This window comes from Melopsittacus undulatus, chromosome 16 (genome assembly GCF_012275295.1).
Source record: "Melopsittacus undulatus isolate bMelUnd1 chromosome 16, bMelUnd1.mat.Z, whole genome shotgun sequence".
Lineage (NCBI taxonomy): Eukaryota > Metazoa > Chordata > Aves > Psittaciformes > Psittaculidae > Melopsittacus > Melopsittacus undulatus.
This window is the reverse complement of record NC_047542.1, coordinates 270946-287368: the sequence shown is the minus strand read 5'-3', so window position 1 is coordinate 287368 and position 16423 is coordinate 270946. Positions and strand designations below refer to the sequence as shown.

Sequence of the window (16423 nt, the reverse complement as noted above, 5' to 3'; positions counted from 1 at the left end):
AAGAGACACCAGCCCCAGAGAGACGTTGGTCAAAGAGCATCTTGGAAGGAAATCAGCAAGCGAACCCAGCACACGTGTTGGCCCCCAAAACCCAATGGCCCTGGATGGGTCCCTTGTGCGACCCAAGGCCGTGCCACTGCCCATATCCCACCTCTCCCTGTTATTTTCTCAGCTGGCCGAGCAGGAGCGTTTCAACGGGAATGGGAAAGAAGTTGAGTGGTCTCAGTGGTGCAGTCCATGATGCCAGAGGGGTAACTATGATTTCCAGTGGCTGGAACCTTCTGGCATCTTATTCCCACCCCATTACCAGCTCGAGGAGCCGCCAGGGTTGGTGACAGCTCAGTTTTGGACCTGCTCCTCCTGGAACGTCACAGCCACGTCCTCCACAGCGATGCTCTCCACAATGGAGGAGAGGGAGTGGAGGTTGCGGTCCTCTGCTGTGTCATCAGCCAGGAGGTGATCTGTGGAGAGCAAGGGGATGGTGGTTCTGTAGGGATAAGGACTCTGCTGGGGTTGGCTCCCGGCTCCACAGATACAGTGGTCCCCCAACAACCAGAGTGACCTTGGAACCTCTCCCAGCTCCCACCATAGGGGATGATGAGAGCTTCCACTGAAGAGGGCAACAGGGAATGAAAGCTCTGGACACTTCTTGAGGTTTTATTCCCATTTAAGTTTCTGCTTTCTGGAGCAATGAATGTGTGGATTTGGCAGGGATGGGATCACTGGAATAATGGGGAAAACAGCTGCTACAGAGGGGACATGGGGAGAGAAAGACAGCCTGAGGCAGAGATGTTCAGTGCACAGCAATGCTCAGCACCGCAGCTGGCAAATGTAAGCCAAGGGATGGAGATGGATGAACCCTTGATGGGGACCCAGGTTGCTGCAGCCTGGTTTGTCACCCCCTAAGAGAACATTTCTTGGTGAAATCAGACAATGAGAGAAGCCTGAACTCACTCAGCATCCAGCCAAAGAGGTGCTGGAGGATTTATGAGTCTGGGGGGGGAGACATCTCTGCAACAGCAGGATGGGGAGAGAAGGACAAAGCTCCTTCTATCCTATACTCCAATCATCTCCTGCTTGGGGGGCTTGGCTCAGCGATGCTCTGCTCCAGGGCTGTGGGTCCCCAACTGCTGCCCCCCATTGCAGTGGGAGTGAGGACGTTACCTGCAGGGTTGGTGCTGAACTCCAGCTGGCTGCTCCACTCGGGGCTGCAGGATGAGCTCCCAGATCCACACTCACTGCCCACCTGCAGGGAGCCAAGGTATTCACCATGGGTCTCACTTCTTCATCCCAACCAACCACCCCAAAACCACCCCAGGGAGCCCAATGCCCTGCGGAGATGGGGACATCTCTCCCCATCTGCAAAGGGGCTTGAGGAGAGGACAACATTCGTCACCCCCACGACCCATTGGGAGATGGTTTGCTAACCATAAAGGCTGAAGAAAGGGGATTCCTGGGGAACACCTTTGGGCAGTTTGATTTGTGGGTTTGGAGCTGAAGGGATATTTAAGAGGGAAGAGCTGTCAGCCTGGAAACCGAGCGCATTACTCAACAGAGCTCTGCATTCACTTTCCTTCTGTGTGCATCTTTACCTGGAAGTAGATGCTTGCTCAGGTTGAACCCCAAATCTGATTTATAGGGGCAAGCACAGGAACCCAACTGTTTGTAGCAGCCTTGAAATGGCACTTTGGGTCCTCCTGAATCAATGCTTGGATTTACTTCCCACTAAAGGAGGGCTCGGAACAGCAGGGACATGGGAACTGCTCAGCGAGGGTCTGGGCACATTTGCAGGGGCAGCCACGAATCCACCGAGTCAAACCCAAATGCACACATTGGGTTTCTCCTGGGAAGTCCCAGGAATATATAGGGTGGAGCTAAAAGGCTTTTTCAGCTGGTTATTCAGCTGTAAATGTTGGGTACTGATGGTTTGTGCTTAAATCCTTTCAACAGGAAGGATGTGAGTCTCTGTGAATCCCTCTTTTCTGAGCCTCTTATAAAGCCTGCATCTGCATCTATATCCATATCTTTATCTGTATCTTTATCTAACTGTATATCTCTCTATCTGTATCTATATATCTATATCTGTATCTCTGTATATCTATGTATCTGTATCTAATCCGTGTATCTATAATTGTATATCTATATATAAATATCTACATATCTGTATCTAATCCGTGTATCTATAACTGTATATCTATATATCAATATCTACATTTATATATACATACCTATCTCTGTATCTCTATCTATACCTATATCTATTCTACCTATTGATAGCTAATCCATATATCTCTATACAACTGCATATCTCTAACTGTACCTCTCCCTGTATCATTCATACCTGTAGCTATCAACACAATTCCATACACAAAGAGCCACAGGGAAGCGCACACCCAGACCCCAGTATTCAGCTCTCAAAAACTTGGTTCAATGACCAAGACCCTGCGGTGCGATGGGGCTGGGGAGGAGGCAGTGGGGCTGAGCCTGGGAGCACCCATCCCTATGGAGCATGGAGGGAGGCAGTGGGTGCTCACCCCCAATGGCCTTTGGTCAGAGGCTTTGTGGGTTGTGTCACCCCTTGACTTCACAGGGAGAAACCAGGAGCATGAGTGTGAGTATGGGAAGAGTCACCTGGCTGTTCCATTTTGTTCTATTTTACTTTTGGTTTAATTGAATTTAAATTCATTTCATTTCATTTTAAAAATGCTTTATTTTATTTCGGTTTGGTTCAGTTTTTCCTTCCCTTGATTTCATTTCACTTTGTCTCATTTAATTTCATTCGTCCATTTTATTTCATCTGAGTCCCCCAACAGGACTCAGTGCTGCAGAGCTGCCCACAATGCCTCTGCTTGGGATCACCCCCATAGAGCAACGCTGTCATGAGGCATCCCCCCATAGAGTAACACCTCCATAGAGCAAACACCCCCATAGAGCATCACCCCCACAGGGCATCACCCCCACAGACCAACACCCCCATAGAGCAAACAACCCCACAGTACATCACCCCCACAGGGCATCACCCCCATAGAATGTCACCCCCATGGGACATCATCACCTCCATGGGACATCCCCAATGGACCACACCCCCATAGAGCAAGCACCCTCATAGTACATCCCCCCCACAGGGCATCCCCCCATGGACCAACACCCCCATGGGACATCATCACCTCCATGGGCATCATCCCCCCATAGAGTGTCACCCCCATTGGACATCATCACCCCCATAGGGCATCACCATGGCACTGGTGGGGACCAGCGGGATGCCCTGGGGCACTCACCCCAGGCTGGGCAGCAGCGGGATGGAAGCGCAGATCCCTCTGCTCCCGCTCCTGCTGGTTGAGGGTGCTGAGCAGGCTCTGCAGGCGCTCGATGTACTGGATGGCGCTGCGCAGGATCTCCACCTTGGGCAGGCGCTGGTTGGGGTTCAGGAGGGTGCTTCGCTTCAGCGCCTCGAAGGCTTCATTCACCTTCTTCAGCCGGCGCTTCTCCCGCAGCGTGGCCGCTCTCCGCCGGTCCATGGACACCGTCTTCCTCTTGCAGACCTTGCAAGCCCAAGGCAGGCATTGCCCGGGGCAATGCTCGGGCAGGGATGAGTCCTTCTCCTCCAGAGCCACCCTTCCCTCAGGACACAGGGACACGTCCGCTCGCTCCGGGAATGCCGCCGGCTCGTAGCCCTGTAAACGGGAGCCCAGGAAGCTTTCCCCATCGTAAAACCTCTGCTCCGGGAAGAAGTAAGGATTGGTCTCAAAGAGCTCCATGGGCAGCTCGGGGATGTGTTTGCTGCTCGGGGACGGCTGCTCCTTCTCCCCACGCCAACTGCTTGGTGCCATTTAAACCCCGGCGCTGGCATTAAATCACGGAGATAAATATAGAAAACCTAAAGGAAACCTGAGCTCGGCCTGAAGCTGCTGCTGCCTCACATCAAAACTTGTCCATCTGATTTCATGTGCTCTCCCCAATGGGGATTTCACTGCCCAGACCCATGCTGGGGAAGGGGGGGGCCTGGGGTAGCTGGCACAGTGGGGACGGCAGCGAATAAGGGCTTTGTTTGAGCCCAGGGGTGCCACTGGGGACGGCCGGTGCCTGCCAGCTCCCCCCCAGCATTCCAGCATCACCTGGTCCCTTCAGTTATGGCTGGGATGGGGGGAGCCCACAGTGGAATCATGGTCAGGCTGCATGGCCAAGGAACCCTCATCCCTCCGTGGCTGCATCCCTGCATCCCACAGCACTCGGATCCGCACCTGGACCGGCTGCTGCTCAGCCTTTACCACCTCCCACCTGCTCTGCCCCACACCACTCCTGCTCACCCCATGTTCCCAGCAGCATAAAGCCCTGATCCTGCTGAAGCTGTGGCAAAGGGGAGGAATTCAGCCCCATGGGGGACATCCTGATTCAGGGAGCACCCCAGGGTCCAGCCCTTTCTCCATGGGCATCCCTCATTGTGCAGTACCTGTCCTGGTACCAGCCACTGCACTCTGTTGTCCATCTCTCCCCCCTGTTCCACAGGCAGGGTTGCTCCAGGCCCAGACTTCCCTCCACCAGGAGCTTCCCGAAGGTTCCTGGCCAAGTTCCTTATCCCAGAGCTTCATTTTTAGCCCCAAATCCATGTTCATGGCTTCTCCCATGCGCTAAACCCAAAGGGCACCTTGTCCCACGTGTCTCCATGCCCCACCAGAGGATCCCAGCTGGGATGGATCCCACTGGCTCACCCAAACCGGCCTCTCTACCTGTGGATAACCAAAGCCCACCCATCTCCCAGTAAAGACACATTGCTCCTCCATTCCCAATGGGGAAACTGAGGCACGATCATGGACAGTGTGAGCTTCAGCCCCTGCCCTTCCCTGCTGACCCCAACCCCTTGACCACATCTCTCCAGTTTTGTCTTTAATTCAGAGGGGATGGTGGCTTCTTTTCCATCGGGAACGTCAGAAACCATCTCCCATCTCCTCCTATTCCTGCTCCAGGCCAGATTCCAGCCGAGGGATCGGTCAGTGGAAAGAATGTCAGCAAAGAGCAGGGCCAACCCTGCCGGGTTTTTCCTTCCCCAAATCCCCCCTCCCACAAAGGACACATTCCCCGTGCCTGCTGCTGGCACCGCTGCTCACTTTGGGTTCATTTCCAGCCTTTTTGGAACCCACCACGATGTTCTCCTCTATTTGGAGTGATTCCTTTGGGGTCAGGAGTCTTACTCATCCTGATTTCAGCTCTCCCAGGGTGTCAGCACGCAGGGTTTTAGCATCCTGCAAGTAAGGAAAGCAGCACCTTGAGGGTCACCCTCAGCACAGCACCTGAGCTCCAACCCCAGGATACTCAAGAAGGAAAGAGATCACAGCACCAGCTTGGTCTCTGTGTAAGGAGAAGCACTGAAACAGGTAGGAAGAGGCAGGATCTATCCCCTGAGAGCACACAGAGCAGCCAGCAACAGCACGAAGGTGTTGGGAAGGGGATAACTTGATCCTAATGGCTTCACATCACCACATCAAGTGGTTTGACTCACTCATGGGGATCTTTATCAGTGATGCTGGCTGTGGGCATGGCCCTGGGGAGCCCCTGGAACTGCAGCACTGCCCTGGCTCACAGCATCCATGGGCTTTTCCAACTGCAAGAGCATGTTTGGAGGGTGAGGAACCCGGCCGGGACAGAAGTGGCTCCCGGGGCACGTGGTGGAGCCGTACAAGAGAGCAGTCAAGCATTTAGCACTTCATAAACCAGGGCAGCATCTGTGGAGCAGGGCAAGTGAGTTTGAACCAGCCCCAATGGGCCACCAAGGCCACCGTGTCCTGAGCAGGCAGTGGAGACAGGAGTTGGTTCATGAAGACCATGAGGGAAGGGCAGCCAGTGCCAGAGTGGGATAGGGACTGGGAAGAAGGACCCTGCACTGGGGGGGGGGGCAGCCCCAGCTACCTTTGGGGGGTCTCATCCAGGCTGCCAACATTGTCCCTGATGCGAGGAGCTGCAGTAACACTGTGCTCCTCCATCAGACCCCAAGGATGACCCTAACCCTGGGCATGGCAAGGGGACACAGCAGGGTCTGGGCTCCCTGGGTCCCAGTGGATATCAGGAGAGGGACAATGATTTCTCCTGGGCAAGACCATCACTGGGGGACCCCAGTGAATGGGCTATGGGACCCCATCACAGAATCACAGAATCCCAAGGGTTGGAAGGGACCCCAAAAGATCATCTAATGCAACCCCCTGCAAGAGCAGGGTAACCTCGAGTACATCACACAGGAACTTGTCCAGCCGGGCCTTGAATATCTCCAACATAGGAGACCCCACAACCCCCCTGGGCAACCTGTTCCAGTGCTCTGTCACTCTCACAGTAAAGGAGTTCTTCCTGATGTTAACGTGGAACCTCCTATGCTCCAGTTTACACCCATTGTCCCTTGTCCTATCACTGGATATCACTGGAAAAAGCCTAGCTACATCATCCTGACACCCACCCTTTACATATCTGTAAACACTGATGCGGTGAAGAGAAAGCTCTTTCCTTGTGTGGAATATGTGGGACCATGGTGAAAGAAGTGACTGGCCTTTTGGAGAGCAACAAGACAGAGGTGAGTAAGTCATGGAAATGGTACTTAGAATCATAGACTCATAGAAGAGTTAGGGTTGGAAAGGACCTTGAGATCATCCAGTTCCAACCCCCTGCCATGGGCAGGGACACCTCATACTAAACCATGACACCCAAGGCTCTGTCCAACCTGGCCTTGAACACTGCCAGAGATAGAACATTCACAACCTCCCTGGGCAACCCATTCCAGTGCCTCAGCACCCTCACAGGAAAGAATTTCTTCCTTAGATCCAATCTAAGCTTCCCCTGTTTCAGTTTCAACCCATTACCCCTTGTCCTATCACTGCAGTCCCTAATGGAAGGGACCCTCACCAGCATCCCTGTAGGCCTCCTTCAGACACTGGAAGCTGCTCTGAGGTCTCCATGCAGCCTTCTCCAGGCTGAACAGCCCCAACTTTCTCAGCCTGTATTCATATGGGAGGTGCTCCAGTTTGGCTAAAGTGGGGCCATAGGGTGAAGGGAAGTTATTCCTATTGTCTGTTTTCATGAGAGCAAGATTTCCATCCAGTGTGGGGCAGAGGAAGGAAACATTCACTAATGAACTGAGTGAAGTTGTTTGTTCCTCATTTGCCATCTATGCTTCGTTATGCTCCACAGCCCATTCCACCCAGTGCAACCCATGGGCAACTTATCCCGGGTCCCATGGGTGCCCCGGGCGGCTGCAGGCTGCACCCCGGGTGATCCGGAGCCGTCGGCAGGATTAGGGCTCTGCTGCCGGCTGTCAGGTTAGCCTGTGATGGATGGTGGCGGCTGGGAGGGACACAAAGGGAGGCTGTGCGAGCCCCGGGCAGAACGTGCTGCGATCCGTCATGGGGTGACCTTCCCCCGGAGGCCTCGTGGGGACGGCTAAAAATACCCCTCCATTGAGGAAACCCCGCTCCTCCGGGGCAGCTTCCATGGGGCAGGGTCATGGGGAGATGTCCGTGGGGCTTTCCCACCGGGGTATTGGTTTGATGAGTTTTGGGGGAGCACAGCACAGAGTCCTACAACCAACCTGGATGGGAAAGAGCTTTTGGGGCATCAAGCACTGCCAAGGCCACCCCTAACCCATGGCACTGAGGCCTCGTCTCCACACTGTGAACACTTGCAGGGACAGTGACTCCTGTTCCAATGCCTGAGCACCCTGTGGGGCAGGAATTGTTCCTCAGCTCCATCTAAACCTGCCCTGGTGCAGCTTGAGGCCGTTTCCTCTTGTGCCATCCCTTGTTCCTTGGGAGCAGAGCCCAGCCCCTCCTGGCTCCATCCTCCTGCAGGCACTTGGATGGAGCCATCAGGTCCCCCCTGAGCCTTCTCTTCTCCATCTGAACCCCCCAGCTCCCTCAGCCGTTCCTCATAAGACTCATCATTATAACATCAGCTTGTTGCAGGCTGCTGCATGTCCCTCCTTGCTGCGTGGAGCTGCACACACTGTTTCCATGTCCCTGCTTGGTGCATGGAGCTGCCCAGTCCCTGCTCTGAAGAAGTGATGGGAGGGATGATGCCAGTTGACTTCTTCCATTGGGAAGCGCAGAAGCAGCAGCAGGCTTTAAGTGTCGATGAAGTGATCCAGGTGACTAAGGCAGCACCTACACCCGCAGGGCGTGGGTACCATCCTGCTGATGCTGGGATGCAGCAAAGAGATCCCCCTAGGATTTCAACACAGGAAAGGCATCCCTCCAAAATGCCACTTCCAATGGGACCCACCCTCCCCTTCCCCCCCCCCAACCCTGCACCCCACTGCCCCACATCCCCTCTGGCTTTCCAGGCTCACCGACATCCCTTCCTGTGCCGTGACAAGTCCTAACATATTTGGGAGCAGCTGCAGACGGCAGGAGATGCTTGGCCCTGTCCCCGCTCCCAGCCGAGGAATGCGGAGCAGACCTCTCCGACACCCGGGATTTCCGACGTGCCTTCCAACGGGGATTTGGGATGGCGACAGCTGCTTGGCCATGCTGGGGCCATGGCAGAACCTGCCCCTTCGCCCCCATCCCCGCAGCCAGCCGCTGTGCACAGCCACGTCTCAGCCTGCTGCCGAGTCGGGGCTGGGGATAGGTCCTGCATGGGGAGGGATGGGGGACGATGTCCGGTGTCTGTCCTCCATTGGGATGGGAGCAGCGGTGGCAGGACTGTCCGACAACACCTTCCTCACCCGTATGTGCCAGTTTGGGGTGGGATGGGAGGGCAGCGCCATGTCGCCATGAGGCTTGGCATAGCATCATAGAATCATGGAGTGATTTGGGTTGGAAGGGACCTTAAAGCTCCTCCAGCTCCAACCCCTGCCATGGGCAGGGACCCCTTCCACTGGAGCAGCTGCTCCAAGCCCCTGTGTCCAACCTGGCCTTGAGCACTGCCAGGGATGGGGCAGCCACAGCTTCTCTGGGCACCCTGTGCCAGCGCCTCAGCACCCTCACAGGGAACAGCTTCTGCCTCAGAGCTCAGCTCAGTCTCCCCTTGGGCAGGTTCAAGCCATTCCCCTTGGCCTGTCCCTACAGGCGCTTGTCCCAAGCCCCTCTTCAGACATCATAGAATCCTCAGCCATCTAGTCCAACCCCCCCTGCCTCAGTTTCCACATCATTAAATCAGGGATGATGATGGAGGTCCTAAGTCTGGCTGGAGAACAGTTTTATTTTGGTTCTTAACTGCCTTTGTAGGCTTGAGCTGGGATGGGGCCAGGCTATCAGCAGAGAGGGGCTGGTGGCTGAGCAGCTCCCATTCCACTGGATCCCAGTCTGGGGACAATACTGGGTACCCCAGCACACCAATCCTCTGGATCCCATCCAGGGGGTATGCTTGGACCCCCTGACCCATAGTCTGTTGTGAGCATCCTGCGTGCCCTGAGCCTCCGGTTGCCGGGATCTCAGTCTGGAGACCAAACCAGGTGCCCCAGCACACTGGGTTCCCATATACTGGATGTCCTGACCTCCCTACCTGCCTACACTGATGGGGTGATGCTCTGCCCCACAGCCAGCACTAAGCCTCCCAATCTGCCCTTCCTTACCCTGTGACCCCAAGTCCTGGACACAGCCCTTCCCCTCCCTATGGAGGAGGGATTCACCCAACAGGACCCCACTAATGAACCATGGGTTCTCCCTTCCAGAGTCCCCCCCATGGCGGAGACACCCCCAGCACATTAGAGGCTGCTCCTCCATCTCCTCCAGGGTGGCACCGGTTGCTCTGTCCCCACACAAAGGGACCGGGGGGGGGGGGGACCCACACTCATGTTGTCAACAAGGGGTTGTTTTGCCGTGGGTTCGAGCCTGGCTGGGATGAACGGGAGGACAGGTGGGTGCTTGGAGGAAGACCCATGAATGTGAGGGATTCAGCAGTGGCATATGGTGGCTATTTGACCCCCCGAGAGGGACAGCTGTCTGGGCCAGGGGGGTGGCACAAGGCCCAAGGAAGGGACCCGGGGACAGCAGTGTCCCTGGGCAGGGGACAGCCCTGAGATGGGATGCCTGGAGCCATGCAGGGAGGGGACTGGTGACTGCAAACCAGGTCCCATCTTCCTGTCCCCGTGCTGCAGGACCAGGGTCTGGGGAATGGGGGGGATAAAGGAGTTGGTGATGCTGATATGGGGCTGTAAGGAGATAAATCAGTGAGCCTGCATTTTTCTGCCCCACGGGGCAGCAGATATCTGCCCTACCCTGCAGTAGGGCATCCCACAGTAACTCAGAGAGCTGGGGAGGGAAGGATGTGGCGTTTCTGTGGCTTCAGGGTGGGATTCCCAAGCAGAAAAGGGGAGGCAGCCCCTCCCCGGACATGTCAGTGGTGATGCCAGACACGCCGGTCCCCATGGAGGAGCACCCAGCCCGAATTCCCATCACTGCTGTCTCAGCAACCCCATGAGCACCCAGACTCGGGCCCCCCCCCCCCCCCCCCCCATCACCAGGCTGGTTTTAACCCTTTCTGGGGTGCTCAGCCCCACTGTGGGGCAATATCCTGCTCGCATACCCAGCTGTTGGCTCCTCCTGCATGTTCTGTCGGGATAGGGAAGAGGCTGGAGGATGATCCCGACCCTTCAGTGGCGAGACCTGGGGCCAGCAGGTAGTGCTGCATCCCATGGGGGTCCCCAGGGCACCGACCATGGGATATCCTGCACCCAACAAGCTGGTGGAGCCGGACCACAGCCAGGGCAGTTGAGAGCCAGGAGGATGAGGAAGGGCTGGGAGGGGTGAGGGAGGCTGCTGGGGTCTGGTGTAGGGGACAGAAATGGGGTCGATGTTGTTGGGGTGCCCCCTACACCCCATCGCAGGGAGTCGAGCTCCTTCCAGCCCGTTTCAATCACTGAGTGAATGCTGTGAGGACAAATGCCTTCAAATGCGAGTCTGTGACCGAAGGTAAACCCCCCCCCCCCCCGTTCCTTGGCCGGCTCATCCCGGATCCCATGGGATGGGATCCGAGGCCACCCGCTCCCTGCCAGGAGGGATGCAGGAGCCATCAGCTCCTCCAGCCGCTGCAGCCGCACGATGCAGCCGTCGGGAGAGGGCACCAGCAGCCCAGTTATGCACGCACCGATCGGGATTTCGAGCTGCACAACCCAAGGCCGAGGCTTAAAGCACCTCAGAACCCTTTGAACCCCCTTTTCTTTCGGGAGGGGGGGGGGGGGAGGGAGGGAAGAAAACCCCATCACCTCCCTATGCGGAATCTGGGATGCAGATGCAGCCCTTTGCCTGGGGGCTGATGGGAGGATCGGGACCTGGAAACCCTTGTCTCTGGCACTAATTCCCCTCAGGGATGAGCCTGGCTCTTCATTTCCAACCCCCCCGGGGGAGAAAATCTGGAGGTTTGTTTTTTCCCGCAGTGTAATGACCCCAGCAGGTGCTTTTCCTGCCCCACGGCTCAAAATAGCTCCCAGGGTTTGGCTTCCTCCAGTTCCTGCCTCTCTCCCGGTCCCCTCGTTCATCTCCTGGACCAAAACATCCCAGTCCGGGGAGGAGAAGCTGCGGGAGAGTGGGGGGACTTCCCGGAAACCCTTTTCTTTGCATCTTTCTCTTTGGATGGAGATGGAATCATCCTGGGAAGGGGTTTCTGGCTCAGCTTTAGCAGCCACGTTGCCCTCGAGTGTCTCTTGGGGAGCAGCTCAGTTTTCACCCCATTGGCAGGGACTGGAATGTGCTTTGAGGGGTTTCCTCCTGCCAACCCTTCTGTTCTTCCTGCAGGAGCTGTGTCCTCTGTCCCTCAGGATGCTCTTACCCATGTCCCAGCTGGTCCCTTTGCACCCATGGATTCAACCAGTTTTGGGGAGTGAAATGGCTGGAGGGGAACCAACCCCTTGGCCACCATCACTAACACTGGTCATTGCCTTTTCCAGAGCGTTTCTTTATGGTGTTGAAACCAGGACCCCCAGTTACACCTTGGATTCTGCAGCACTGAACCTTCACTGATGGGTTCCCATTTCTCCATCATCTCCAAGCTCTGGAGCATCCCACTGCAGCAGTAGGTCCACAGAGCATCCCTGCACCAAATCACCTCTTCCAAGGGCACAAATTCACCCAGGGGCTTCCCAGTATGGGGCTGGGTGAGCTCCAAGCTGGATCCTGCACCCCAGATCCCCTCCAGCCATGGGATTAAGAGGAGGAAAAGCAGGAGAAGCAGCTTCTATGTCCATCAGAGTTCCGAGCTTGTGGCAGGGGACTTGTGGTGGTGCGTCCCTGAGGAAGGCAGCCAACTGTGGGAACGTCGCTGCCGACCATCCCGGGGCTGCTCTGTGGGATGCTAAATGTCCCATGTCCCACTGCAGCGTCACCGTCCCACTGCAGCCATCCCATGGGGACCAGGAGGCTGTTTTCAACGGCGCTCAGATGTTTGTGCTGCTCTGCAGCCACGGGGAAAAGGACCCCAGCTGGAAGAGGAACAGGGCAGGAGGTGGATCCCCTCTGCTGATAAGGAATTTTCCATGTCTTCAATTGGAATCTGTAGGTTTCCCTACATGGGAAGGGTTTGAACAGCTTCTCCTCCAAGGCATGGGACCTGCCCAGTGAATCTCTGTCCTGACTTGATTTCTGGAAATGAAGCATTCCAGCTTGGAGTGCTTGGAAGGAACCAATTTGGGCAGCAGCAGAGCGCAGAAGGTGGAAGAGGAGGGGCTGTGCTGGAGGTGGTGATGTGGTTCTGCTCTGTGATGTTAAGGGACAACTCTCAACCTCAGCCCAAGGCACCGAACCAGCCCAGCAAAGTCCTTCCCTCTGGCCCTGCCCTTCCTTCATCCCCTGCTTTCTCCTTCACCCCAAATCCTCATCCTCCCATACAGAGTCTGAGGTGAAGAGCAAGTGTTCCCAGGCCACAGCACACCCAGGTCTGGGGCTGCCTCTGGCATCTTCCAGCCATGGCACCCATTGGGATCTTCATCCCTTCCCCAGTACTGCCCCAAAGCTCAATGGGAATATGATGATCCCACCTCAGAGATCCATCAGGGGAAGAGATTCCTCACCTTCATCAAACCAGGATTTGCCACAGTCACATTTTTCCTTTCATATTTCATCCCCCCCCCCCCCCCCCCCCCCCTTTATTCCCTTTATCCCACTTTATTCCCATTCCCGGGAAGTTGCTGTTTCACACGGGACTTTGCTCCAGAAAGATCTGTCATCACCCCTGCCTGCTGCAGAGCACTTACAGCCTCGCTCCTCCTCCCTCCATGGGCACAGCTCCGTGCCTGCAGGGCTGCAGGCAGCAAGCACCGTCCTGCCTCTCCATGGGCTACTTCCAACAGCAAAAGAGGTTTGCTTAGGGGTGGCCAAGGGTTTTTCCTGTCCTCTCAACTCATTTGCAGGGCTGGGAATGGTTTCGCCCCGTCCTGCAGCACCGAGCCTGCTGGAAGTGGTGGTCAGGAATAGCTCTTGGCTGTCAGCCTGGCTCGATAACACTCTGAGGCTCCCTCAGGTTTAAAATAACCCCGGTGCATAGTGAGGAAGATGCGGCAGTGAAGAGGCCAAGGGGCTGCTTTGGGGCAGGAGATGGACACTGGCACCTCACTGTGGAGCTGGAGATGGGGCAGACGCCTGCTTCACCCACTGCAGTGCCAAGGGCAGCGCTGGTGGCAGCTCAGAGGGTTTGGATGTGTTTTCTCTTCCACTGAGTGATGTCTCAGCAGTTCCTCCCTGCCAGGGAAGCACAAACCCCATCAACACCCTGCAGTACCAAGGCACCAGCTTGGCTGAGCCCCAGGTGCCTGCAGGCAACATCTGGCTGGCATCTGGCAGGGCACGGAGCAGGGCTTGAGCCCTCTGGTCGCTGTGTGGGAGTCCATGGCATTCACTTGGGATGGAGGGAACTGGGCCATGTCCTGGTGCTGGTACCCACGTGCTGAGTGACCAGAGGCATCATCCATGACTCACTTCCTACCTCAGAGCATGGGCAGTGCTGCCAAGGTGCTGTAAACCCTGCTCTGGCATGCAGGGCTGAGATGGGCTTGGTGGGAAGGGTCATTCCATGCGGAAGCAGCGGCTCCTTCATCCATCCTCCAGGATCCGCTGCTTTGTCTCCCAGGAATGTTTCCTACTCTGTGTCATTGCTGCTGAGTGCCTGCATCACCCTGCGAAAGCTTCCCAAGGGCCGTGTATCCTGTTGAATGGGACAGAAACCCAGAACAAGTCATGGAGCAGCCCAAGGGAAGTCCAGCTGAGGCGCTGCATCACCGGTGGCCCCAGGGCTGGTGCTATGGGGTGAGAATCTCATCCTTGGAACAGCTCCGGGTGTTCTCTTTGTTTGCTCCTTTTTGTGCCATCTTGTCTGGACCCACTGGCCTGTGGCATTCAAGGGGTCATTTGTCCTCATGGAGACACCAACGTCAGCTTCATCCTGCTGGCACCAGCCATGCTCCTCATTAACTGTCCTAATTAAGAGGCCCCTTTCCATGACCAGAAGGGCTGTGGAATGGGGCCTGTGATGGAAGAGGTGGAGAAAACCCCAACTTCTGCCCTGAGCATCATGGATGGCAGCAAGGACCCGCTCTTCAGGGAGGTAAACTGAGGCAGGAGGGGACAAGCTCAAAGCCCCAAGAAAGGCTGAAGGAAGATGGGAGGAAATGAGCTGCCATCGCCTGGACTTGCCTCCTTGGAGAAGCATTCCTTGGCTGCTCCCGAGCCCTGGGGGTGTTCATTGGGGTTTGGTTGTGCCAGCCAGGCCCTGACACGCCAAAGCCTCTGGTGCACGGCGCTGGCACAGAGCCGAACACCCCCCAGCTCCTCCCACCATGGATCCTGTCCCCAGCTCATGGCATATGCTAAGGTGGAACAGCTGGAGCAGGAGCACTGGAGCGAAGCTGTGTCCCCTCTTCATCCGCCTTCATCCCACCTGCACCGGGTATGCGCCTGTAGCAGCGTTATCCACCACTTTGCAACCCGCTGCAGGTCTCAAGCTGTTTCCTCACTCCAAACCCCAGAAAGACCCTGGAAGACAGGAAAAAAACCTCCTCAGTGCTTGATGCCCACTGGAAAATTCCCTTTCCCGGGATCTCTGACACTCACCCAACACAAGCTGGTGTCCCAGAGGGCGAGGAGATGATGCCTCGTCCATCAGAAACAGGCTCTCCACAACCACCAGCAGCAACATTTGCTCATTCCATCTCTACAGCCTTTGCCAAAGCCCCAGTACCTTTTCCTTGGGCCGGTGGGATAGCTCCTACCCGCTTTGGCCAATTCCCAGCCGGGCAGCTCGTTTTTGGCATTAAACGGGGCTTTTTTAGGGGTGCTGCTAAAATTAAGTGTGCTGGGGCGTGAGTCCAAGCAGGGAGAACAAACTGCAAATGCACTAAGGAAAAGGAGTGGTTTTTAATCTGTGTCTGGGAGATTTGCATACAATTAGGCCGGGACCTGCCTGCGTTTGCTTCCGCATTGCGCTCCCGTGAGGAACCTGCCAGTTTTCCTGCCCTGCTCCCAGCCAGAGGTTGATTGCAAGGACGTTCCCCCCGGGAAGCTGGTGGGCAAGGGGGGTTTGGGACTACCCGGGGATGCTCTTTCCACTGTGGTCCCCTGCCCCGGGCATCATGTGTTACCTCTGGCCATACAGCCCAGTACCAGCTTCCTCCCTGCGCTGGAGGATGTGTGAGGAGACGCGCTGGGAGATGCTCCAGTGATTGCCTCCCATAAATAGCACGGTGTTTACATGAGCCCGCCATCCTCCGTTTATTTTTCTCTCTGCAGAGCAAACAGATTGTTCAATCCAAATAAGCTCTCCTGGCCCTGGTGCTGGCACAGCCCAATGGCACATTGCTGCAGGCCCCAGGCACCCCTCGGATGCTCAAACCCCCCCACTTGGCCAAAGAGATGAAGGGGAAGCCCACGGGCCACCAGCTGAGAAGCCCAGCACTGGGTCTGTGGTGGTCCCGCACTATTCCCATCCCCACCTTGGGATGTGCAGGCCCTGATGGAGAAGAGGGTGAGGGTCAGCCCAAAGGGGCAGATCCGGGTGCTGGGACAACTCTCACTGAGGCAGAGGAGAGCAGGAAGGGACAACTCACAAGAGTCTCACCAGAGGAGGGAGGAAGGATGGCAAGAGGTGCAGATGGGATCTGAGAGCATCCCCTTGCTGCAGATCTGGGGCTGTAGCTGCTCCATGTCCCTGCAGCACTTGGATGGACTAACCCCACTCCTGGGGAGCGACTTATGCAGGATGAGCCTAGTCCATGCTTGGGAAAAGGTCCTAGAGGGCTTGGCTAGTTCGGCTCCATCAGTCCCATTTCCCTCCTCATTACCCAGCCAAAGGGTGAGATTTTGGGGGTGACCATAATCCCCCCACTTCTAGGATCTTAAATAACATCTGGTCCAGCCTCACCACCAGTTTGGGGTCACTGTTCCCAACCAGGACCCTCCGCCTGCCCCAGCAACTCTGTTTAGCATTGACACAGCCCCTGCACAAGCAATGCTGCCAGCCC

General features: G+C 56.2%; 1 protein-coding gene across 1 annotated transcript; it reads right to left on the bottom strand.

The window, feature by feature from the left end:
• Nucleotides 1–339: 339 nt before the first annotated feature.
• On the bottom strand, nt 340–3830 carry MYOG (myogenin). Its single transcript, XM_034069900.1, has 3 exons — nt 3279–3830; nt 1165–1246; nt 340–461 (listed from the first exon to the last, which is right to left on the bottom strand). The coding sequence occupies exons 1-3, from the start codon at nt 3828–3830 to the stop codon at nt 340–342; spliced, it is 756 nt and encodes a 251-aa protein (XP_033925791.1).
• Between the last annotated feature and the right edge of the window lie 12593 nt (nt 3831–16423).

Excerpts from the sequence above, each read along its gene's own strand:
- MYOG (XM_034069900.1), bottom strand. The coding sequence starts at position 3,830 with ATGGCACCAAGCAGTTGGCGTGGGGAGAAGGAGCAGCCGTCCCCGAGC. Across the intron at positions 1,247-3,278 it reads CCGCTGCTGCCCAGCCTGGG|GTGGGCAGTGAGTGTGGATC; the intron begins GTGAGTGCCCCA and ends GGCTCCCTGCAG. Across the intron at positions 462-1,164 it reads GTTCAGCACCAACCCTGCAG|ATCACCTCCTGGCTGATGAC; the intron begins GTAACGTCCTCA and ends TGCTCTCCACAG.